The following is a 26,690-nucleotide window of genomic DNA, read 5'->3' as shown; positions in this document are numbered from 1 at the left end:
ATCTCATATCCACTGTTTATTTTATGTCATATCCCATCTCTGTCTCTCCATTAAAAGCACCTCTTTCTCTACTCTCTCTCTCCTCTCCCTTCATCCCTTCATTCCTCCCCTCTCTTCCTTCCTCCCCCCTCCCAGATGATGTGTTCTTTTTGTCTCTCGGCAGGTGGATAGTAGTGGCACTGAAACAGTGTGAGGGAGGGAAGGAAGGAATGATGGAACGAAGGAAGGAAGGAAGAAAGAAAGAAAGAAAGAAAGAAAGAAAGAAAGAAAGAAAGAAAGAAAGAAAGAAAGAAAGAAAGAAAGAAAGAAAGAAAGAAAGAAAGAAAGAAAGAAAGAAAGAGTGGAGAATTGAGATAGATACAGGGAGAGAGAGATAGATGAGAGAAGGAGAGGTACAGAACACAGACAGATGTTTGACAAACTGATCCCTGCCTCAGGAAGAGAAATAGAGGGATGGCTGTGACTTTAACTCTCAATCCTTCACCTCCTTTTCTCCTCCTTTTCATCATGTCCTGTCCTCCTCTCCTCGTCTTTCTCTTCCTCTTCTCTCTCTTTATTACATCATATTCATCCTCTCCTCCTCTTCCCCCTCGTCTCCCTCTCATCTCTCTATAGTCTGCCCCGTCTTTCTCATGTCTACTCTCTCCTCGCCAGTCTTCCCTTTCTCTTTCCCTCCCTTCTAATCAGTCGTCCCTTGTCATCCCTCCCTCGCTCTCTCCTCACTCTCTCTCCTCCTTCTTAGTCAGCCCTCTCTCCTCGTCAACCCTCCTTCCCTCCACCCCTTCTCTTTTATGCTGATGAGTTTATGCTGATTTAATTAGGCTTGTTTGATGGTGGCACACCTGGCAACATATTGATTTAACCTGCAGCTACTGGAGTCTGCAGTCTGCAGCTGGCCCGGTGTACAGTTGTGGCCAAAAGTTTTGAGAATGACACAAATATTAACTTCCACAAAGTTTGCTGCTTCAGTGTCTTTAGATATTTTTGTCAGATGTTACTATGGAATACTCAAGTATAATTACAAGCATTTCATAAGTGTCAAAGGCTTTTATTGACAATTACATGAAGTTGATGCAAAGAGTCAATATTTGCAGTGTTGACCCTTCTTTTTCAAGACCTCTGCAATCCGCCCTGGCATGCTGTCAATTAACTTCTTGGCCACATCCTGACTGATGGCAGCCAATTCTTGCATAATCAATGCTTGGACTTTGTCAGAATTTGTGGGTTTTTGTTTGTCCACCCGCCTCTTGAGGATTGGCCACAAATTCTCAATGGGATTAAGGTCTGGGGAGTTTCCTGGCCATGGACCCAAAATATCAATGTTTTGTTCCCCGAGCCACTTAGTTATCACTTTTGCCTTATGGCAAGGTGCTCCATCATGCTGGGAAAGGCATTGTTTGTCACCAAACTGTTCCTGGTTGGTTGGGAGAAGTTGTTCTCGAAGGATGTGTTGGTACCATTCTTTATTCATGGCTGTGTTCTTAGGCAAAATTGTGAGTGAGCCCACTCCCTTGGCTGAGAAGCAACCCCACACATGAATGGTATCAGGATGCTTTACTGTATGCATGACACAGGATTGATGGTAGCGCTCACCTTGTCTTCTCCGGACAAGCTTTTTCCCGGATGCCCCAAACAATCGGAAAGGGGATTCATCAGAGAAAATGACTTTACCCAGTCCTCAGCAGTCCAATTCCTGTACCTTTTGTAGAATATCAGTCCGTCCCTGATGTTTTTCCTGGAGAGAAGTGGCTTCTTTGCTGCCCTTTTTGACACCAGGCCATCCTCCAGAAGTCTTCGCCTCACTGTGCATGCAGACGCACTCAAACCTGCCTGCTGCCATTCCTGAGCAAGCTCTCTACTGGTGGTGCCCCGATCCCGCAGCTGAATCAACTTTAGGAGACGGTCCTGGCGCTTGCTGGACTTTCTTGGGCGCCCTGAAGCCTTCTTCACAACAATTTAACCACTCTCCTTGAAGTTCTTGATGATCTGATAAATGATTGATTTAGGTGCAATCTTACTGGCAGCAATATCCTTGCCTGTGAAGCCCTTTTTGTGCAAAGCAATGATGACGTCATGTGTTTCCTTGCAGATAACCATGGTTGACAGAGGGAGAACAATGATTCCAAGCACCACCCTCCTTTTGAAGCTTTCAGACTGTTATTCGAACTCAATCAGCATGACAGAGTGATCTCCAGCCTTGTCCTCGTCGACACTCACACCTGTGTTAACGAGAGAGTCACTGACATGATGTCAGCTGGTCCTTTTGTGTCAGGGCTGAAATGCAGTGGAAATGTTTTTGGGGGATTCAGTTAATTTGCACCACAGTATGGAGCTAACATGTTGATTTAGCCTGCAGACCACAGTCTGTCTCTGCTCTGGAAGTGTGGGCTTGATCTAAAAGTCAGTGTTCATGTGTGGTACCACATTCCAGATGCACTACCTGGGTCAAAAGTACCATTTCAGATTCATCAGATGTCTGTGCATGAATATGTGCTACACTGAAACGAGAGAGAGAGAGAGAGAGAGCGAGAGAGAGAGCGAGAGAGAGAGAGAGAGAGAATAAGATTTCATTGTTTAGTAGGAATAGACACACACAGACACACCGGAGCTCGACATTTGCACAGTTGATGAAACCAATACTACGTACTACGTTTGCTCCAGCCCTGCTCAAACACACCACATTGTACTACGTTTGCTTCAGCCCTGCTCAAACACACCACATTGTACTACGTTTGCTCCAGCCCTGCTCAAACACACCACATTGTAAAAATTCAGCTGCTCAACAGGACATTGATACGCTGACTCTGGTGCGTTTGAGCAGGGTTGGATCAAAAGCCTGCAGACCCAGTAGCTCTCCAGATGGAGGGTTGACGGATCACATGTGTTTAATACAGTAGCCTACCAGTGCAGTATTTTACTTTATGGGGGGTTAAGTGTCTTGCTCAAGGCAAGAGATGGTGTATAATACATGGGATCAGAGAGCAGCAGCCTTCCGTTGTCAATACCAGTGATAATAAGGAATGTTATTTTGTGAAGTGGTTCTTTGCATCGTACAACACAATTTTCTCTCACCTTTTTGGTCCATTGTCTTACATACCTTTTTGGGGGACTTGAGCTTTCAGAAGAGTAAAAAATCAGTCAAGTTAATGTCATGCCCTGACACACAGACACAGTGCAGCAGCAGCAGCGCTAGCCAGTGGGACGGGGAGGATCCCCGCCTGTCTGGAATGTAGATGGATGGCCCTCACTGTGGCACTCACACCATCAGAGCAGTCAACCAACAGACAACAGCTGCTGTCGCTGTGTGGGTTAAAACAGACCAATCAAATCACTTCATTAAGGTAGGAGGAAACACACAGTGGGTGGATGTGTCGCAGACAAACGGATGTCATTCATTGTAGGAGATGGATGGCTTGCTGAGCTCTAATAGTAAATCATTGGGGGCATTATCAGACATTCCCTCTGCCTCTTGTAGATATGTGCTGGGATGCCAGAGAACTGTGTAATAAATCAGTCAATAACACACACACACACGCACGAACACACGCACGCACGCACATACATACATACATACATACATACATACATACATACATACATACATACATACATACATACATACATACATACATACATACACACACATAAAAGTGTGTAATAACTACTTAATAACCATCTCTAGTGGGTCATGTAAGTGCTCAACAGAGTCATTAGTACCTACTTGCAGTCTGGTGCCCTGCTACTGAATGAATGGTGTTTAACTGACCATACACTGGAATCAAGGAATGGTGTTTAACTAACCATACACTGGAATCAATGTATGGTTATCATTGGGGCCAAAAGGCTCTACTTAGAGATTTGCAATGCATAGAATTGAATTGATTTCAGAAACTATATGGCACCGTTTTTGGGTCAAGGAACGATAAATCATTTCTGAACCTGTCCATATTGCTGTCTGAGTGTAGTTTGAATAAGTTGTTAAGCCTGATAAGTGATGTTAACCCAATGTATTTCATCATGCCCAGCCATAATATACATTGTTACGTTATCTCTCTGTGCCACTCACATTCAACTCTGGACCTCGAAGACAGTTTCACTGCTTTTCTCCCCCATTGTTCCCCTCCAATCAGGGACTGATTTAGACCTGGGACACCAGATGGGTGCAATTAACTATTAGTTAGAACAGAAAACCAGCAGGCTTGGACCTCGTAGGGTCAGAATGTAGCACCCCTGCTCTACGTCTAAATATCTATTTGCCTAGTTAAGTCCAGCACAAGTCTCCCTAGTTAAGAGTTCCATTAGTGTCTCTCTCTTTCACTACGTCTTCCCTGATTCTTCCCTCGTTCCTATTCTCTCAGCTTTGCTCTAATGTGTGTGTCCTTGCTGAGAATCCACAGCTTCATGTCTCCATGTCATTCCTTATTCTGTCTGTTCCGCATGTCACCCAGTGAGCTCTCATTAGCCCTGTTGGACGGGCCTCTGACCCTAATTCTGTTAGCGGGCTGACGCTAATGCTAATGGTCCTATCCCTTCAGAGTGCTAACGTAGCAGTAGAGATAAGTTAGTGTATAGCGGTGCCTTATAGACAGCAGGGCTGTTACACACAAGCACAAGCACACACACACACACAAGTGCGCACACTCACTCATACGCTCATGCACACACGAGACTGTAGTGGCGGCTAATGCTGTTGCAGCAGATTTGGGTGATGTGGCTAACAAATCATGGTAATCCACTGGAGCCACTCCATAGAGCTGGCCTCTGACACACTGCTCTTTACAGACACCTGTCTGAGGGAGGGGGAGGGAGGGAGGGAGGGAGGGAGGGAGGGAGGAGGGAGGGAGGGAGGGAGGGAGGGAGGGAGGGAGGGAGGAGGGAGGGAGGGAGGGATAAAGTCTGAAGAAGATGGAGAGCAGGAGCGATAGATGGAGGGGGAAAGGGAATACAGATAATGAAATGTAAATATCTTGTGGGACGGATAGATGACGAGAAGGGGAGAGTTAGAAGAGAGACAGGAAATGATGCAGAGAGGGAGGGAAGGATTGCTAAAGAGCCAGATGGAAGGAGGGACTGAAGGGCAGAGGAAGAGAGAGAGGAGGAAGAGAGAGACAAAAATACTGTGTTTAGTTTTACGCTCTGATGTTGGAGCCTGGTGACTGCACTGAGAGGGTGAAGGAGAGGAGGGTGAAAATACTGGGTTTAGTCTAACGCTCTGATGTTGGAGCCTGGTGACTGCACTGAGAGGGTGAAGGAGAGGAGGGTGAAAATACTGTGTTTAGTTTTACACTCTGATGTTGGAGCCTGGTGGCTGCACCGAGAGGGTGAAGGAGAGGAGGGCAAGATAAACAACAAGTCCTTGGTGGTTGCAGTCGATAAACTGAGACCAAAGTGAATCACAGAGTTCTAATGAAATGTGCCAGTCTGGCAGCATATGGACAGTTAGTTACCCAACTATATGATACATTTATTTGTCTCACAGAATCTGCAGAATCAGTATAATGACGATCACAACGACAAGATGTGCTAGTCAGCCATATGTCGCTATACCAACTGGAACCATTTCAAAGTGATGCGTCATGTTTGGTGCAGGAATGACCAGACTGTTTGTGTTATGATCTAAGTGCTAAACTGAATCGCTGTTTAATGTTCTGTTCAGTTATCTTTCTTGGTTGATCTTTCCACAGGAGTTCTACATGATCTTTCCACAGGAGTTCTACATGATCTTTCCACAGGGGTTCTACATGATCTTTCCACAGGAGTTGTACATGATCTTTCCACAGGAGTTCTACATGATCTTTCCACAGGAGTTCTACATGATCTTTCCACAGGGGTTCTACATGATCTTTCCACAGGAGTTGTACATGATCTTTCCACAGGAGTTGTACATGATCTTTCCACAGGAGTTGTACATGATCTTTCCACAGGAGTTGTACATGATCTTTCCACAGGAGTTCTAAATGATCTTTCCACAGGAGTTGTACATGATCTTTCCACAGGAGTTGTACATGATCTTTCCATAGGAGTTCTACATGATCTTTCCACAGGAGTTGTACATGATCTTTCCACAGGAGTTGTACATTATCTTTCCACAGGAGTTGTACATGATCTTTCCACAGGAGTTGTACATGATCTTTCCACAGGAGTTGTACATGATCTTTCCACAGGAGTTGTACATGATCTTTCCACAGGAGTTGTACATGATCTTTCCACAGGAGTTGTACATGATCTTTCCACAGGAGTTCTAAATGATCTTTCCACAGGAGTTGTACATGATCTTTCCACAGGAGTTGTACATGATCTTTCCATAGGAGTTCTACATGATCTTTCCACAGGAGTTGTACATGATCTTTCCACAGGAGTTGTACATGATCTTTCCACAGGAGTTGTACATGATCTTTCCAACTGTGTAGCCTGTAGAAAAGGTGCTATCTAAAACTTAAAAGGGTTCTTCAGCTGTCCCATAGGAGAACCCTTTGAAGAACCCTTTCGGGTTCCAGGGGGAACTGTTTTGTATTCCATGTAAAACTCTTTCCACAGAGAGTTCAACCTGAAACCAAAAAGGGTTGGACCTGGAACCAAAAAGGGTTATTCTATTGGGACAACTGAAGAACCCTTTTGGAACCTTCGAAGAGTGTACTGTAGCGGATTGGTTTGGAAGCCTATGCACAAATGGAGTCACAGTAGAGTGTAGAAATTAGATCAGAATCATAGGCCTGCAGTATTTAGACCTACAGTATTTAGACCTACAGTATTTAGACCTACAGTGTTTAGTTCTACAGTATTTAGACCTACAGTATTTAGACCTACAGTATTTAGGCCTACGGTATGTAGGCCTACAGTATTTAGGTCCTACGGTATGTAGGCCTACAGTATTTAGGCCTACAGTATTTAGGCCTACAGTATTTAGGTCTACAGTATTTAGGCCTACAGTATTTAGGCCTACAGAATGCTATCTAGACAAGTCTCCCCACTCAACATCGTCCAATCCATGCATTAATAAACCATGCGGCACCCCGTTCACCATCGAATTGCATGAGTCGCCCAATGCTCGTTAGCCCTGTGGAGCTCCACCGACCCTTCACATGGCTGTTTTAATGGCGAGGCAGCTAGCGACACTTAAAGCACCCAAATTACCGCCGCCTTCTCATGGCGCCCGTGACAGCCAGTCATGTAATAATGCTGACATAACAGCGCCTGGTTCTAAAATCATATTTTCTTCTTATTTTCTTCCCGAGGCGGAGTTTTCTAGAGGCGTAACATTTGCAGCGCTAGTCATAAAATTGATTTGTTCTTGTTTTTGTGTTTTTATCCTCCTTATTCTCCTCCCTCTCCTTCTCTGAGTCCCTAGCCAGACGTAAGTGGAGCACACGGGTCATTACATTTGAAAAAGCAGCAGCAAAGTTGTTTGGAGTTTCATAAAAAATGCAGCTAATGGGAGTTAGCGTTAGTATGGAGGCTCAATCAGCCTGGAAATAGACTCTAAAGTATGCTACGATACAGGCAGGAGGATTTGAATGGCGCATAAAGTTAGAGAAATCAGAGACAAGTTAAATACATTTTTTATGTATTGGTATATATGTTAATTCTGTCTGGAGTGCTGAACAGCTTTAGGCAGACACATTTAATAGGACTTTTTGTACGGAGTTCTTCACAGACTAGTTGTTTGTCTCAAAGTCCTGTAATGTAGAATAGGGAGGAAGTTGGGGTGTTTTTTAAACAGATCACTATAGCCTGGTACCAGATCAGGTTGGCATGACAATGATCATAGAGGTTGGATATTGGCTAACAGCACAAACAGATCTGGAATCAGCTTACTGTATTCCCACAGACATTTATTGGTTTGGTGGTCAGGGATTTAGTCTCAGGCTATTTCCTGTTTATTTTCTAAAATTAGACATTTGAATGACACAGCTAGTAGAAAAGAAACACAAGGTGTGTGTGTATGTGTGTGTGTCCCCCACAGGGATTCCTGCACAGAAGTGATGTTAATAGCATTAGTCCCTGTCTGTGTCTGGACTACCCACTGGTGCATTAACACACAGTCACACCACGGGGACAGAATCACATGGGACGAGAGGAGTTCAGGTGCTGACCTTAAGTTTGGCTATAATTACTAACCTACTATTATAATACTACTACCGCTATTGTCACTATAATGGGTTTGTGTCTATGTAAGTTGTTTGTTGTCATTACAGCTGCTGATTTCCATACTTTTCTTCCCTAATCCGGCTGCTCACTCTCCCCCTCCATCTCTTCTCCATGTCCTCTCCTTCACCCTCCATCTCATCTCCTTCCCCTCCATCTCCTCTCATACCCCCTCCATCTCCTCTCCTTCCCCTCCATCTCCTCTCCTTCCCCTCCATCTCCTCTCATCCCCCTCCATCTCCTCTCCTTCCCCTCCATCTCCTCTCATACCCCTTCCATCTCCTCTCCTTCCCCTCCATCTCCTCTCATACCCCCTCCATCCCCTCTCCTTCTTCCTCCATCTCCTCTCCTCCCCTCCATGTCTTCTCCTTTACCTCCATCTCCTCTCCTCTCCTTCACCTCCATCTCCTCTCCTCTCCTTCCCCTCCATCTCCTCTCCTTCACCTCCATCTCCTCTCCTCTCCTTCCCCTCCAACTCCTCTCCTACCCCCTCCATCTCCTCTCCTTCACCTCCATCTCCTCTCCTTCCCCTCCATCTCCTCTCCTTCCCTTTTTCCTCCATCTCCTCCCCCCTCCATCTCTCCTCTCCTCCCTCCTCCATCTTCTCTCCCCCCACCTCCTCTCCTCCCCCTCCATTCCTCTCCTTCTTCCTCCATCTCCTCTCCTCTACCCTCCATATCCTCTCCTTCTTCCTCCATCTCCTCCCCTCTCCATCTCCTTTCCTTCTTCCTCCATCTCCTCTACCCTCCATCTCCTTTCCTTCTTCCTCCATCTCCTCCCCCTCCATCTCCTCTCCTCTCTCCCTCCCCGCTCCATCTCCTCTCCTCCCCCCTCCATCTCCTCTCCTCTCTTCTCCCCTCCACCTCCTGTCCTCCTGTCCTCTTTCTCCTTCGCTCAGACAGCTCCCTCCCTCTGTGTTGGTGGAGAGCTTGATACATTTAATGACAGTCTGTCCTGCATGCGGGGGGCTTGGGACTGTGTGTGTGTGTGTGTGTGTGTGTGTGTGTGTGTGTGTGTGTGTGTGTGTGTGTGTGTGTGTGTGTGTGTGTGTGTGTGTGTGTGTGTTAGCAACCAACCAACTATACACGTACACACACTCTAAGCCTGTGGTATTCTAAAGCAGTGTTAAATCGCTGTGACAGTCAGAACCCTTGCTGCCCGTGTCGAAGCGCTGTACTCAGCATAGTCCCCAATCACCTGACTCTAGTGCTGAGAGATTAGTACTTTTTGAGGTTGGTTCGTTTCGCTTCATTTAAAAAAAAAACAACATGGTTTTCAATTTCGGTTTAGATCATTTTTTTCAACATTAAATGCATTGTGCATTATGTGGGTTGAATGCTGTAACGACACAGAATTAAACAATTAATGAAAGTTCCATGATGGTAGTGACGGGCTATTACTGCTTATTACTTATTAACCATAATTTATTCAACTTTAATCAAATATTTCAGTTGTTTTGTATATTACATTTGTTTTATTTAATTACTTTATAATTTCATTCCAAGTCATCATCTCATCTCATCTCTATAGAGCTGCTGCCTACGCTGTCTGACAAAATCACTATTTAGGAGTTCGTCAGAGTAATTAAGGCATACTTTTATGACTGCTGAATACCAACTATCAATCACTTAGATGTATTTTCAGGTAGAGATACCTCGTGAAGCAACTGCTCTCTATCTCTCTCAATCATGCATTCTTCTGTCTCTTCTCTCTGTCTCAGTGTCTGCCCCAAACAGACGTTCCGTGCTGTAGACCGGACAAGTAGGCTCGCAATGGATTACAGTGCCTTCAGAAAGTATTCACACCCCTGTGTCCACATTTTGTTGTGTGTGGTGGCTAATTTCTGCATTACCAAATGAGGAGAGTTACAGACACACCAGAGTTAAATTACATATTTAATAATTAAGATACTTTTGCAAAAGTACTTTGACCTTCAATAATGCACTCTCTGGAATGAACCAGGAAGGTTCCAACACAATGGCTACTGAGATATTTAATAGCAAATATCCACCCCCCTTTGACATGACAAACCACCGACATTTAGGAACGGTTCACAAAGAAAGACTGTTAACTTTAGAGAGGAGTATCTACAGCCAGATAGCATTCGCTATAAATTATCGTTCAGTTTGGTCCCTAATGACGAGGTTCTAATCTCGTCGCTGGTACTTCATAGAACAAAAACACAATTTCATCCAATGGCATATATCAATTGTCAACTCTAGATACTCCCATCTCAAGCAAACCCCCTCTTGACCCCACTCCTGGACAAGCTCACTGAGGGGAGTGACCTGCACACAGACATTGTGGAGACAAATAATTGGTTCCCCATTAATCACACCATCCCTTCACATGGTTTAAGAATAGGTAAAGACACATTCACATATAAAAGACAAGTCTGACCTCTCCCCTCTCTGGGCCCCAAGTGACTGAGCCCCAGCTGAGGGAAACCTGCAACTGAAAGACACCAGAGTCCAAAGGACACTTTCTAATGACAAGTATCTCACATAAGCATATTATACTAATAAAACATCTTAATTATCTATGTTACCCAACTAATTCTGATTCATCCACCACATGTGTTACAGCCTGAATTCAAAATGTACTACGTTGAGATTTTTTGGTCATTGGCCTACACACAATACCCCAGAATGTTAAAGTGGAATTATGTTTTTCAACATTTTGACAAATGAATTACAAATTAAAAGCTGAAATGTCTTGAGTCAATAAGTATTCAACTCCTTTGTTCTGGCAAGCCTAAATAAGTTCAGGAGTAAAAATGTGCTTAACAAGTCACATAATGAGTTGCGTGGACTTTACCTCATCTCTGTACCCCACTCATAGAATTATCTGTAAGGTCCCTCAGTCAAGCAGTGAATTTCAACCACAAACACCAGTGAGGTTTTCCAGTGCCTCACTAAGAAGGGTACCTATTGGTAGATAGAAAATAATATTCAATATCTGTGTGAGCATGGTGAAGTTATTCATTACACTTTGGATGGGGGAAAATACACCCAGTCATTACAAAGATACAGGCGTCCTTTCTAACTCAGATGCGGAAGGAAACTGCTCAAGGATTTCACCATGAGGCCAATGGTGACTTTTAAAACAGAGTTTAATGGCTGTGATAAGATAAAACTGAGGATGGATCAACAACATTGTAGTTACTCCACAATACTAACCTAAATGACAGAGTGACAGAAGGTGTCATGGGCGTCGTAAGGATTGGACCAAGGCACAGCAGTTAAAATGCTCATCTTCTTAATTTATTTAAAGAAAAACACTTAAACAAAATAAACAAAATAAACAAACGACGAAAACAGTTCCATAAGGCTCCCAGGCTATACAGACAATAACCCCCACAAAACACAAGTGAAACAAACACAACTTAATATGGCCTCCAATTAGAGACAGCGACAACCAGCTTCCTCTAATTGGAGGTCATTGCCAAAAACCCAACATAGAAATAGAAAACTAGATATAAACATAGAAATAGATAACATAGAACCTAAACCCAAAAACACCGAAACACACAAAACAAACACCCCCTGCCACGCCCTGACCAAACTACAATGACAAATAACCCCTTTTACTGGTCAGGACGTGACAGAAGGAAGCCTGTACAGAATACAAATATTCCAAAACATGCATCCTGTTTGCAGCAAGGCACTAAAATAATACTGAAAAACATGTGGGAAAGCAATTCACTTTTTTTCCTGAATACAAAGTGTTATGTTTGGGGCAAATCCAATATAACACATTACTGAGCGCTACTCTCCATATTTTCAAGATAAGTGGTTGCTGCATCATGTTATGATAATGATGGTAATCGTTAAGGACTGGGGAGTTTTCAGGATAAAATAGAAACAGAATGGAGCTAAGGACAGGCAACATCCTAGAGGAAAACCTGGATCAGTCTGCTTTCCACCAAACACTGGGAGATTAATTCATCTTTTAGCAGAACAATAACCTAAAACACAACGGAAAATCTACACTGGAGTTGTTACCAAGAAGACCGTGAACATTCTTGAGTGGCTGAGTTACAGTTTTGAATTAAATCTGCTTGAAAGTATACTGAACACAAATATAGACGCAACATGTAATGTGTTGGTCCCATATTTCATGAGCTGAAATAAAAGATCCCAGAAATGTTCCATACTTACAAAAAATGTATTTATTTCAAAATGTGTGCACAAATGTCTTTACATCCCTGTTAATCAGCATTTCTCCTTTGCCAAGATAAACCACTCACCTGACAGCTGTGGCATATCAAGAAGCTGATTAAACAGTTTGATCATTACACAGGTGTACCTTGTGCTGGGGACAATAAAAGGCCACTCTAAAATGTGCAGTTTTGTCACTCAACACAATGCCACAGATATCTGACATTTTGAGGGAGTGTGCAATTGGCATGCTGACTGTTGCAATGTCCACCAGAGCTGTTGCCAGATAATTGAATGTTCATTTCTCTACCAACGTTGTTTTAGAGAATTTGACAGCACGTTAAACCGGCCTCACAACCGCACACGACGTGTAACCATGCCAACCAGGACCTCCACATCCGGCTTCTTCACCCGCGGGATCGTCTGAGACCAGCCACCTGGTATCTAATGAAACTGAGGAGTATTTCTGTCTGTTAGAAAGACCTTTTGTGGGGAAAAACTTATTCTGATTGTCTGGGCCTGGCTCCCTGGTGGGTGGGCCTGGCTCCCAAGTGGCTCCACCCATCGCTGCGCCCCTGCCCAATCATGTGAAATCCATAGATTAGGGCCTAATTAATTTATTTCAATTGACTGATTTCTTTATATGAACTGTCACTCAGTAAAATAGTTGAAATTGTTGCATGTTGCGTTTATATATTTTTTCAGGATATACAGTATGGCAAGACCTGAAAATGGTTGTCTAGCAATGATGAACATCCGATTTGACAGAGCTTGAAGAATTTTGAAAAGAATAATGAACATATGTTGCACAATCCAGGTGTTGGAAGCTCTTAGAGACTTTCCCAGAATCAAATCAAATTTATTTATAAAGCCCTTCTTACATCAGCTGATATCTCAAAGTGCTGTACAGAAACCCAGCCTAAAACCCCAAACAGCAAGCAATGCAGGTGTAGAAGCACAGTGGCTAGGAAAAACTCCCTAGAAAGGTCAAAACCTAGGAAGAAACCTAGAGAGGAACCAGGCTATGAGGGGTGGCCAGTCCTCTTCTGTCTGTGCTGGGTGGAGATTATAACAGGACATGGCCAAGATGTTCAAATGTTCATAAATTACCAGCATGGTCAAATAAAAATAATCACAGTAGTTGTCGAGGGTGCAACAAGTCAGCACCTCAAGAGTAAATGTCAGTTGGCTTTTCATAGCCGATCATTGAGAGTATCTCTACCGCTCCTGCTGTCTCTAGAGAGTTGAAAACAGCAGGTCTGGGACAGGTAGCACGTCCGGTGAACAGGTCAGGGTTCCAGCAGGTCTGGGACAGCAGGTCTGGGACAGGTAGCACATCAGGTGAACAGGTCAGGGTTCCATAGCCACAGGCAGAACAGTTGAAACTGGAGCAGCAGCACGGCCAGATGGACTGGGGACAGCAAGGAGTCATCATGCCAGGTCGTCCTGAGGCATGGTCCTAGGGCTCAGGTCCTCCGAGAGAGAGAAAGAAAGAAAGAGAGAATTAGAGAATTAGAGAGAGCATTTTTAAGTTCACACAGGACATCGGATAAGACAAGAGAAATACTCCAGATGTAACAGACTGACCCTAGCCCCCCGACACATAAACTACTGCAGCATAAATACTGGAGGCTGAGACAGGAGGGGTCAGGAGACACTGTGGCCCCATCCGATGAAACCCCCGGACAGGGCCAAACAGGCAAGATATAACCCCACCCACTTTGCCAAAGCACAGCCCCCACACCACTGGAGGGAAAAAAGCTGCCCTTGAAACAGTCTTGATATGTTCTTCAAAAGAGAGATCAGGGTCCAGAGTAACGCCGAGGTCCTTCACAGTTTTATTTGAGACGACTGTACAACCATCAAGATTAATTGTCAGATTCAACAGAAGAGCTCTTTGTTTCTTGGGACCTAGAACAAGCATCTCTGTTTTGTCCGAGTTTAAAAGTAGAACGTTTGCAGCCATCCACTTCCTTATGTCTGAAACACAGGCTTCTAGCAAGGGCAATTTTGGGGCTTCACCATGTTTCATTGAAATGTACAGCTGTGTGTCATCCGCATAGCAGTGAAAGTTAACATTATGTTTTTGAATGACATCCCCAAGAGGTAAAATATATAGTGAAAACAATAGTGGTCCTAAAACGGAACCTTGAGGAACACCAAAATTTACAGTTGATTTGTCAGAGAACAAACCATTCACAGAGACAAACTGATATTTTTCCGACAGATAAGATCTACACCAGGCCAGAACTTGTCCGTGTAGACCAATTTGGGTTTCCAATCTCTCCAAAAGAATGTGGTGATCGATGGTATCAAAAGCAGCACTAAGGTCTAGGAGCACGAGGACAGATGCAGAGCCTCAGGTCTGACGCCATTAAAAGGTCATTTACCACCTTCACAAGGGCAGTCTCAGTGCTATGATGGGGTCTAAAACCAAACTGAAGCATTTCGTATACATTGTTTGTATTCAGGAAGGCAGTGAGTTGCTGCGCAACAGCTTTTTCAACATTTTTTGAGAGGAATGGAAGATTCGATATAGAAAGACTCTCACAGCTGTAATTGCTGCCAAAGATGATTCTAACATGTATTGACTCAGGGAGTTGAATACTTATCTAATATTATATTAGTGTTTTATTTTTCATTTTCTTTTTTTTCACAAATGTTAGAATTTTTCTTCCACTTTGACATTACAGAGTATTTTGTTTAGATTGTTGACAAAAAATTACAATTAAATCAATTTTAATCCCACTTTGTAACACAACAAAATGTGGAAAAACCAACGGGTGTGAATACTTTCTGAAGGAATTGTATGGTCATTGTAGTTAATTACCACATTGTCTGCTCTAAACTGTGTAGGATATTGGCTTGTTGGAAACTACTACTCCCTATTGCATCGCACCGTTCAGGCTGGATCTGATTTATCTCTAAAGAAACTGCGTATTGAGCTCACAGAAAAAAATGGAACAAAAAGGAATTCAAATAATTGAACCAACGTTAGTCAATTAGTTATAAAAAAAATATGTAAAAAATAACCGACATTTCAGTTAATCGCTCAGCACTACCTAACAAACTGAGACTCCGCAGAAAAAAGTCCTCTCACGCAATTACACTTTCAGCTGCACACTTATCTCTACTCTGAATCGGCTCCACTGTATCAGTGCTGTTATTGATGGGCCACAGTTCCTCTCAGTGCTGTTGTTGATGGGCCACAGGTCCTCTCAGTGCTGTTGTTGATGGGCCACAGGTCCTCTTAGTGCTGTTGTTGATGGCCCACAGGTCCTCTCGGTGCTGTTGGTGATGGGGTACAGGTCCTCTCAGTGCTGTTGTTGATGGGCCACAGGTCCTCTCAGTGCTGTTGTTGATGGGGCACAGGTCCTCTCAGTGCTGTTGTTGATGGGCCACAGGTCCTCTTAGTGCTGTTGTTGATGGCCCACAGGTCCTCTTAGTGCTGTTGTTGATGGGCCACAGGTCCTCTCAGTGCTGTTGTTGATGGGCCACAGGTCCTCTTAGTGCTGTTGTTGATGTGGCACAGTTCCCCACAGTGCTGTTATTGATGGGCCACAGGTCCTCTTAGTGCTGTTGTTGATGTGGCACAGTTCCCCACAGTGCTGTTATTGATGGGCCACAGGTCCTCTCGGTGCTGTTGTTGATGGGCCACAGGTCCTGTCAGTGCTGTTGTTGATGGGGCACAGGTCCTCTCGGTGCTGTTGGTGATGGGGCACAGGTCCTCTCGGTGCTGTTGGTGATGGGGTACAGGTCCTCTCAGAGCTGTTGTTGATGGGCCACAGGTCCTGTCAGTGCTGTTGTTGATGGGCCACAGTTCCTCTCAGTGCTGTTGTTGATGGCCCACAGGTCCTCTTAGTGCTGTTGTTGATGGGCCACAGTTCCTCTCAGTGCTGTTGTTGATGGGTCACAGGTCCTCTTAGTGCTGTTGTTGATGTGGCACAGTTCCCCACAGTGCTGTTGTTGATGGGCCACAGGTCCTCTCGGTGCTGTTGTTGATGGGCCACAGGTCCTGTCAGTGCTGTTGTTGATGGGGCACAGGTCCTCTCAGAGCTGTTGTTGATGGGGAGCAGGTCCCCTCAGTGCTGTTGTTGATTGGGCACATGTCCTCTCCGTAAGATTATTTAGGTAACCCTAGTCTCTGCTCTGGTCCCATCTCTCTAGTCTGTAGTCTATAAGGCCCCAAGTTTTTCCTGAACGTGTGACCTGACCAGGGAAATCTCTTGGGCCTAGTCATAGTCATGGTCAGCAAATTTTTTCCAAAGTAATTGTAGCTCTTGGAATCATGCTATAAATATAATCCAGCCACACGTGTTCAGCCACACGTGTTTGTGTGTGTGTGTGTGTGTGTGTGTGTGTGTGTGTGTGTGTGTGTGTGTGTGTGTGTGTGTGTGTGTGTGTGTGTGTGTGGGTGGCTGTATATCCGTTACTCCAATTTATGATGATCATGTGTGTGTATGTCATGGTGTGTGCGTCGTGGTGTGTGCGTTGTGGTATGTGTGTCGTGGTGTGTGTGTCACGGTGTGTGCATCACGGTGTGTGCGTCATGGTGTGTGTGAGTGCAAGTGCTAATGCACTGGAGAGGGACTTGTACGCACAGTCATCATGATCCCACCAGCACACATGCAGAGAGAGAGAGAGAGAGCGATGCTGGGAGAAATATGTTAGAGAGAAGGTGTGAGCATTGAACAGACAGGGTTTGATATAAAAACAAATATTTACAAAAACTTTCTCTCTCTCAATAAAATGTAATTATTGGGCTTATACAGTGTTGTTACGATGTGCAAATAGTGAAAGTACAAAACGGAAAATCTTTCTATCACTCGCTTTCCCCCTTTATGTTAGAGGGCCTGACTGAATCTGTCCTCGATCCTCCCTGTGTTTAAACCTGTTTACTCTCAAAATGGAGCAGAGGGAAATGACTGGTTCAGAGAAGGGCCTTGTACCGTGGCAGCGGCACAGTCAAAAATAACACCCCGGAATTACACTTCAGCTGTTTATGAATACTCATACTAACCGCACTAAACATACTATAACCATACTATTTGTGACGTAAATTGAGTATGTAGTATGCTTATAACAAGAGAAGTCATTACTCCAATAACTCAGACTTCCACAGTGCTGCAGTCTAGTATGTGATGTGGTAGTTTTTTTCTGGACCCAGACCATACTGTTTTTAGATGATTGTTGGTTTTTATATTGTGATGAAGGGTTGTGAAACCTGTAGCTGTGAGAAAATGTCAGACACTGTGTCCTTTCTAATTTTAGGGTGGTGTTGCATGGTATACCGAAACTTCTGTACTTTTTCGATACTAGAATAGGAAAAATGGTTCGGTAGTATAATATTTGTTACTTTCGGTACTTTTGTCAAATGTGTCTCACTGATCAACTCAGTCTATCAATAATAAAATAAAGACAGTTTCTATAAAACTGCCTTTTTTCTGTAGATCAACTCAGTCTATCAGTCCCCCTTATAGCGCGAGTCGCGCACTGTTCCTGCTCCACTTACTCATTGCTAGCCTGCACAGGGAGTCTGGGCTGCATCATGTTAGCTCCACACTCATGCTGCACAGAAGTTAACACACTTGAATGATGCAACAAGGCATGAACCCCTCTTGCCTCGTGAATAATGTCATTACTATTTAAAGCGATAGCGCACACTTTTATAAAAGAAGCTACATCTATGCAAATGTTGTTGATCAATATAATAAGTCCCAAATGGAATGAAAGCGCTGGTTTGTCATGTAGCCCCATGAAATCAGCCAAAACTAGCTCAATAACACAATGCATGCACACAAATGCAGTCACCTGTATTGTGAATAGGCCTAGGTCTTAGTTTATCAATAGAGATTTACTATTCAAATAAAAGATAACCATTATTTTGTTATGTAGTTAGATTGATAAAAACAAAGTACATTTGATTGTATGATTTGTATAAAATATGAATGATTAATACATACATGGCTGTCTCTGAACAGAGCGGTAGCTGAGTTAATCTGTCCCCTCCAAAATCAATTCATCAAACCTGACATTTGGGTTCTGTACACAGACCCTCCTAAAACTACACACACAAACACACACACAAATGGACGCATGCACACCCGCCCCCTCACACACACAATTGCTCCGTCAGAGTAAAAAAGCCACTGGCTGTGCTTTGCGTCCTTGTTTCTTGTTGCTGTTGTTTGTCTCCCGGCTTGTTCCTGTGCCTGGCTCTGTTCCTGCTCTCACTGCTGACAGGTAAAGTAGAGCAGACTGCTGAGGCACAATGTGCTGTCGTTATTACACAATCACTGTGGCCCTGGTAGGCTGCTGCTACAGCCTTCTTCTAAAGTCTGCATTTATCGATCTCTTTATCTCTCCATCTCTTTATCTCTCCATGTCTTTCTCTCAATATCTTCATCTCTCCATCTCTTTATCTCTCCATCTCTTTATCCCTCAATCTCTTTATCTCTCCATCTCTTTATCTTTCCACCTCTTTTTCTCAATCTCTTTATCTCTCCATCTCTTTATCTCTCAATCTCTTTATCTCTCCATCTTTTTCTCTCAATCTATTTATCTCTCCATCTCTTTATCTCCCTACGGCCGGCTCAATCACTATTCAACAGTAGAGGATATCAGTTGTTTTTTTAGTACTCTAGCACAAAACCGAAGAGATGGAGTGTACTAGAGATTACTGTTTACATTAGAGTAAATCCATTCAGAGGATAGGTAAGGAAATAGAGGTTTTATGCTACTAAAGAGCTGTAAGTGAATTGTCAATGAAAGTGCAATGATTGTTGACGTCAATCTAGTCTGTGTGTTCTTCTCTTACCCGTCTCTCTCTCCATCCCTCTCTCCCTCCAGACCTCTGCTAAGTTGCCATGACGAGTGAGGAGTGTCCCGTTCCGCTAGGGGGCGTGTCCCCGGTGGGGGCGGGGCTCTGCGAGGACTATGGCCCGGTGCAGGCTGATGACGTCATCGAGGAGGCGGGAGGGGCGGGCGATGACATCAGCATCGGCAGTGACCTCAGCACGCTGGTGGTGCCGTTCCCTGAGCTTGCGCCCGTGGTGTTCTTCTGTCTCAAGCAGACTACCTGTCCCCGCAGCTGGTGCATACGCATGGTGTCCAGCCCATATCCTTTACTACTGCTGAGATTACCTCCGACCCCTAACCTCTGACCCCTAACCCCCAAAACTTCATCCATCACCTCTCACACTTAAATGGTCTTCAGCCTATATAGTTGTGGCTGCTTCGTGTGATGTATTGTTGTCTCTACCTTCTTGCCCTTTGTGCTGTTGTCTGTGCCCAATAATGTTGTACCATGTTTTGTGCTGCTACAATGTTGTGCTGTTGCCATGTTGTTGTCATGTTGTGTTGCTACCATGCTGTGTTTTCATGTGTTGCTGCCATGCTATGTTGATTTCTTAGGTCTCTCTTTATGTAGTGTTATGGTGTCTATCTTGTCGTGATGTGTTTTGTCCTATATTTATATTTTATTTTTATGTAACGTTTTTAATCCTGGCCCCCGTCCCCGCAGGAGGCCTTTCGCCTTCTGGTAGGCCGTCATGGTAAGTAAGAATATGTTCTTAACTGACTTGCCTAGTTAAATAAAGGTAAATATATATATATATATATATATATATATATATATATATATATATATCCTTATAACATATTCTATATGTCATATCACAGACTCTTACCCTGAACCCTATCTCCTGACCTCTCACCTCTAATATTCTTCCACTGAACTAATCCAACCTACTCAGCTCTCCCCTCTTCACCCTTCACCTCTCTCAACCTCAGTCTCCTTCAATCTCTCATTGCCTCTTCATGCCTCTTATAGCCCTCTTCTCAACCCTTCAACCCTTCCCTCTTTCCTCGTCATCCTATCTGTCCTCCACCATCTCCCCTCCTCTCCTTTCTCTCTCCCCCTCTCGTCCCTCTGGCCTGATCCCAGTCTGTCTGAAAGCTCAGTATCTCCTGATCTCCTGACCTGAGTAAGTCCACTTTACTGTCTCTATATTCAACCCTGGTGTTGATCCACTCAGTAATGCTGAATGTTGACCAACCTGTCAATGGCAACTTTTTTGCTCCTTTCTGACAGGCTGCGACTAGATATAAGTTTGCTTCAGTAGGTGTGTGTTTGTGTGTGTGTGTGTGTGTGTGTGTGTGTGTGTGTGTGTGTGTGTGTGTGTGTGTGTCCATCATGGTGTGTGTTGGCACAAACACTCTTTCCCGTGGCTGACCCAGGTGATAATCTGCAGTGAATGCTGAGGAAGTCTCTCTCTCCATTGAGGCTGTTCAGTCTTTGATGTACTGTCAGGGTTTTGAGGGATTTGCTAGGCTTTCTAGTGTGTAAGATTGGTGTGTGTGATCGGCCTCTAGCCAGGAAGTGTCCAAATCTTATTTCACATCGCCCCAAACACGGACGCCTTTGATTGGTCAACGCCGGACCATGGTGATGACTCAGAGTATAAGCGTGTAACACACACACATGCACCGACACACACACACACAGATCATAATTTTCTAATACATGGAGAGACAGGGCTTGGGAATTTCTGGGTTTCGGGTGTTTGTTGTTGGATGAAGTGATGGTTCTGCTGGACCCACACACACACACACACACACACACACACACACACACACACACACACACACACACACACACACACACACACACACACACACACACACACACACACACCAGATAAAAAGTCAATGATTCCCTCCCAGCCATCCTCCCACTGTTCCACTCTCTGCATGTCTCTCATTCTCTCCCTTACTCCCTCTGCCCATCTCTCCCATCCCTTTTCATCTCTCTCTTACTCCCTCTGCCCATCTCTCCCCTCTCTCTTACTCCCTCTGCCCATCTCTCCCATTTCTCTTTTCATCTCTCTCTCACTCCCTCTGCCCATCTCTCCCCTCTCTCTTTTTGTCTCTCTCTCTCTCCATTACTCCCTCTGCCCATCTTTCCCCTCTCTCTTTTCATCTCTCTCCCTTACTCCCTCTGTCCATCTCTCCCTTCTCTCTTTTCATCTCTCTCCATTCTCTCTCTCTCCATGACTTTCTTTTCTCATTCATTTCACTCTTGGCATTATTCTTCATCTTACATGCTTCTGTGTGTGTTTTTGTGTTTGTGTCTGTGTGTGAGTACGTAAAGGCGTGTGTGCTTGCGTACGTTGCCATGTTATATGCCTGCCTGCTTACTGTGAAGCCACACCCCCCCTCTCCACCTCTCCTCCCCTCTACTCTCCTCTCCTCCCCTCTTCTCCCCTCCCTCCGCTCTACTCTCCTCCCCTCCACTCACCTCCCCACTCTCCACCTCTCCTCTCCTCCCCTCCCTTCTCCTCCCCTCCCCTCTCCTCCCGTCTACTCCACTCTCCTCCTCTCCACTCCCCTCTCCTGTTCACTCTCCTCTCCTCCCCTCCCTTCTCATCCCCTCCCCTCTCCTCCCATCTACTCCACTCTCCTCCTCTCCACTCCCCTCTCCTGTCCACTCTCCTCTCCGGTTTATTATTCAAAGATATTATCTCTGGTCTCTCCTGACCAGACAAAGAGGCCTGTGTTTTGTCTCTTTATGTATTGGCACAGAGATAGGACAGAGATTTCTGCTGGCTGTGTAACTGATTGGACATTAGATATGTCAGGCCTGGCACTCACTCACCTTCAATAGGCTCATCATCATGCCCCACATACGTCAGGCTATGAGTCAGTCAGGCTAAGATATGAGCAGGCTCATCAGCGCAATGGACTTAAAAGAGAAATAATATAATCCAGTCCTAAACCCCCAGATTCAGACACTCTGGGGAGATGGGGACCTGTCTACCACACCCCACCACCTACTCAAAGCATAGATATTCAAAATGACAAGGAGCAGAGTTAATACCTATTTGCAAGTGATCGCAGTGCTTTTTCAAATACTTGTTTCCTCCTCAAACCCGCCCTCATCCTTTTTTTACAATGCGTGCAGGACGCGGGGTCGTCGAAAGCTGCCTGAGCATGTTTCTTTCCCAAGCAGTTGATGCAGAGAAGGTGAGAGCCTTTCCTCGGAATCATGGAGCCGAAAGTGCAAGAACGTGGGGGTTTGAGTGCTTGGCCTGGCTCTCCCTGGGATGGGGCAGCAGTGGCCATTATAATAAAACACTGTAGTGTAGTAGCGCCGGTTGTAGAAAATTACGTGTTAGCCCGGAGGGTTAGAATGGGTCTTGCGGCTATTAGCTAGCTAGAGACAGCATGGCGTAACGCTATAGCCAGGCTTGCCAGGCGTTAGCTAACTAGCAGCTATCTAGCGTGGCTAAGGTATGCTGTCGCTAGCACAGTGCTAGCCGAAGGGGACCGTGTGGGAGCGGTGTTAGACTTCGTGCTGATATCCTCCCAAGAACTTAAAGCCATTAGGCTAAACTTGGTTGTTTTAGTTAACACAAACAAGTAAACATAGGTTAAACTAAACAAGAGGAAAGAGCTAGCAATGCTACAGTATGTGAAGGTAGAATTGCTAGCTAGTGTAGTTAGCTTGCTTTCCAATAAGCTAGCCAAGTTAGCTTAATTAAGCCTTGCAGCGTGGGCTAACTAGGTCTCGATGGCTAGCCGTGTGACGCTAACTATCACCGGAGACAGAAAAGGTATATATTTCAAAAAATCTAAGCAAAAAAATACACTGCTCAAAAAATAAAGGGAACACTAAAATAACACATCCTAGATCTGAATGAATTAAATAATCTTATTAAATACTTTTTTTTTTACATAGTTGAATGTGCTGACAACAGAATCACACAAAAATAATCCGTGGAAATCCAATTTATCAACCCATGGAGGTCTGGATTTGGAGTCACACTCAAAATTAAAGTGGAAAACCACACTACAGGCTGATCCAACTTTGATGTAATGTCCTTAAAACAAGTCAAAATGAGGCTCAGTAGTGTGTGTGGCCTCCACGTGCCTGTATGACCTCCCTACAACGCCTGGGCATGCTCCTGATGAGGTGGCGGATGGTCTCCTGAGGGATCTCCTCCCAGACCTGGACTAAAGCATCCGCCAACTCCTGGACAGTCTGTGGTGCAACGTGGCGTTGGTGGATGGAGCGAGACATGATGTCCCAGATGTGCTCAATTGGATTCAGGTCTGGGGAACGGGCGGGCCAGTCCATAGCATCAATGCCTTCCTCTTGCAGGAACTGCTGACACACTCCAGCCACATGAGGTCTAGCATTGTCTTGAATTAGGAGGAACCCAGGGCCAACCGCACCAGCATATGGTCTCACAAGGGGTCTGAGGATCTCATCTCGGTACCTAATGGCAGTCAGACTATCTCTAGCGAGCACATGGAGGGCTGTGCGGCCCCCCAAAGAAATGCCACCCCACACCATGACTGACCCACCGCCAAACCGGTCATGCTGGAGGATGTTGCAGGCAGCAGAACATTCTCCACGGCGTCTCCAGACTGTCACGTCTGTCACATGTGCTCAGTGTGAACCTGCTTTCATCTGTGAAGAGCACAGGGTGCAAGTGGCGAATTTGCCAATCTTGGTGTTCTCTGGCAAATGCCAAACCTCCTGCACGGTGTTGGGCTGTAAGCACAACCCCCACCTGTGGACGTCGGGCCCTCATACCACCCTCATGGAGTCTGTTTCTGACCGTTTGAGCAGACACATGCACATTTGTGGCCTGCTGGAGGTCATTTTGCAGGGCTCTGGCAGTGCTCCTCCTGCTCCTCCTTGCACAAAGGCGGAGGTAGCGGTCCTGCTGCTGGGTTGTTGCCCTCCTACGGCCTTCTCCACGTCTCCTGATGTACTGGCCTGTCTCCTGGTAGCGCTTCCATGCTCTGGACACACGCTGACAGACACAGCAAACCTTCTTGCCACAGCTCGCATTGATGTGCCATCCTGGATGAGCTGCACTACCTGAGCCACTTGTGTGGGTTGTAGACTCCGTCTCATGCTACCACTAGAGTGAAAGCACCGCCAGCATTCAAAAGTGACCAAAACATCAGCCAGGAAGCATAGGAACTGAGAAATGGTCTGTGGTTACCACCTGCAGAACCACTACTTTATTGGGGGTGTCTTGCTAATTACCTATAATTTCCACCTGTTGTCTATTCCATTTGCACAACAGCATGTGAAATTTATTGTCAATCAGTGTTGCTTCCTAAGTGGACAGTTTGATTTCACAGAAGTGTGATTGACTTGGAGTTACATTGTGTTGTTTAAGTGTTCCTTTTATTTTTTTGAGCAGTATATATTCTGCCAGTACTCAACACTATCGAGTGCAGCTGAGGTCCTATGTTCGGCAGAGTTAACCTCACGGTTCTGAAAACATTTAAGCAGGAAGACAGGGATCATGTCGTGCTGAGGAGAGCTTCAGGAGCCTAGTGACTCTTCGCAAGGAAGAGAGCGAGAATGGCCAGTGGGTGGGCGAGTGGCGCCTTATAGGGAGGGAGAGCCTCACCACTCAACCTGTCTGTCTCGAACAGAGCTGTGTGATTGGTTACTTCCTGTCTCGGACAGAGCTGTGTGATTGGTTACTTCCTGTAATGGACAGAGCTGTATTTGAAACTTCTCTGTCCGCTCCTGTATTTTAAATCATACCTTTGTATTGTATACTTGTTTGCATGTATGTACATTGAACAAAAATATAAACGCAGCATGTAAAGTGTTGGTTCCATGTTTCATGAGTTGAAATAAAAGATCCCAGAATTATTTCATACACACAAAAAGCTTATTTCTCTCAAATGTTGTGCACAAATCTGTTTATATCCCTGTTAGTGAGCACTTCTCCTTTGCCAAGATAATCCATTCACCTAAAGCTGTGGCATATCAAAAAGCTGATTAAACAGGTGCACCTTGTGCTGGGGACAATAAAAGGCCACTCTAAAATGTGCAGTTTTGTCACACAACACAATGCCACGGATGGCTCAAGTGTTGAGGGAGCCTGCCATTGGCTGACTGCAGGAATGTCCACCAGAGCTGTTCCTTTCACCTCATGGCTTGGTTTTTTCTCTGACATGCACTGTCAACTGTGGGACATTATATAGATAGGCGTGTGCCTTTCCAAATCATGTCCAATCAATTGAATTTGCCACATATGGACTCCAATCAAGTTGTAGAAACATCTCAAGGGGGATCAATGGAAACAGGATGCACATGAGCTCAATTTCGAGTCTCATAGAAAAGTGTCTGAATACTTATGTAAATAAGCTATTTCGGTTTTATTATTTTCAAAATTGTCAAACATTTCTAAAAACATGCTTTCACTTTGCCATTATGGTGTATTGTGTAGATTTTTGAGGAAAGGCACAGATCTAGGGAAGTGTACCAAAAAATGTCTCCAGCATTGAAGGTCCCCAAGAACACAGTGGCCTCTATCATTCTTAAATGGACGAAGTTTGGAACCACCAAGACTCTTTCTAGAGCTGGTTACCCAGCTAAACTGAGCAATCGGGGGAGAAGGGCCTTGATCAGGGAGGTGACCAAGAACCCAATGGTCACTCTGACAGAGCTCCAGTTCATCTGTGGAGATGGGAGAACCTTCCAGAAGGACAACCATCTCTGCAGCACTCCACCAATCAGGCCTTTATAGTAGAGTGGTTTATAGGGAAAGATGAACGGAGCAAAGTACAGAGAAATCCTTGATGAAAACCTGCTCCAAAGCACTCAGGACCTCAGACTGGGGTGAAGGTTCACCTTCCAACAGGACAATGACCCTAAGCACACAGCCAAGACAACGCAGGAGTGGCTTCGGGACTCTGAATGTCCTTGAGAGGCCCAGCCAGAGCACGGACTTGAACCCGATCAAACATCTCTAGAGAGACCAGAAAATAGTGACGCTCCCGTCCAACCTGATATAACTTGAGAGGATCTGTAGAGAAGAATGGAAGAAACTCCCATTCCAAGCCAAGCTTGTAGCATCGTACCCAAGAAGACTTGAGACTGTAATCGCTGCCAAAGGTGCTTCAACAAAGTTCTGCGTAAAGGGTCTGAATATTTATTTAAATGTGATATTTCAGTTTAGTATTTTTTTATGCATTTGCAAAAAAATCTAAAAAAACTGTTTTTTCTTTGTCGTTGTAGAGTATTGTGTTTAGATTGATGAGGGAATTCGTTTTTTTCTGTGGTGAAATGCGCAAAGATGATATCCCATATGTGCTACATCTCACTCATATAATCATAGAACCAGGGATACGAAAGCAACCTTGAGTTTCTATGTTTTTTTGGTGCAAAAATACTCACCTGCTTGTTGTGATGGTTTAACTCCTTTGAGCAATTTGTACATTTGATTCCCTGCCACCAATAGGCAACATAACACATGACTTCATTCTAGCTGTGAGCCTGTGAGTGTGATGGGGAGCTGCTGTGATTCTTATATCCTATTTCACCCTCTCCCTCTCTCTACTTTCTCT

The 26,690-nt window shown here is 44.7% G+C and overlaps 1 protein-coding gene across 1 annotated transcript in view; it reads left to right on the top strand.

Annotated features, from left to right (window-relative positions):
* Window positions 1-19,553, top strand: part of LOC123743405 (voltage-dependent T-type calcium channel subunit alpha-1H-like) — a 60,916-nt gene extending 41,363 nt beyond the window's left edge. Inside the window, exon 2 of the mRNA XM_045720031.1 lies at window positions 19,155-19,553. Coding sequence (XP_045575987.1) covers window positions 19,172-19,468 — 297 coding nt within the window. The 5' untranslated portion in view covers window positions 19,155-19,171 and the 3' untranslated portion in view covers window positions 19,469-19,553. The remainder of the gene's footprint in view (window positions 1-19,154) is intronic.
* The last annotated feature ends 7,137 nt before the right edge of the window (window positions 19,554-26,690 follow it).

The sequence above is a fragment of the Salmo salar genome, chromosome ssa06 (assembly GCF_905237065.1).
Source record: "Salmo salar chromosome ssa06, Ssal_v3.1, whole genome shotgun sequence".
In the NCBI taxonomy this organism is placed as follows: Eukaryota; Metazoa; Chordata; class Actinopteri; order Salmoniformes; family Salmonidae; genus Salmo; species Salmo salar.
This window is presented reverse-complemented; position numbering and strand designations above follow the sequence as displayed.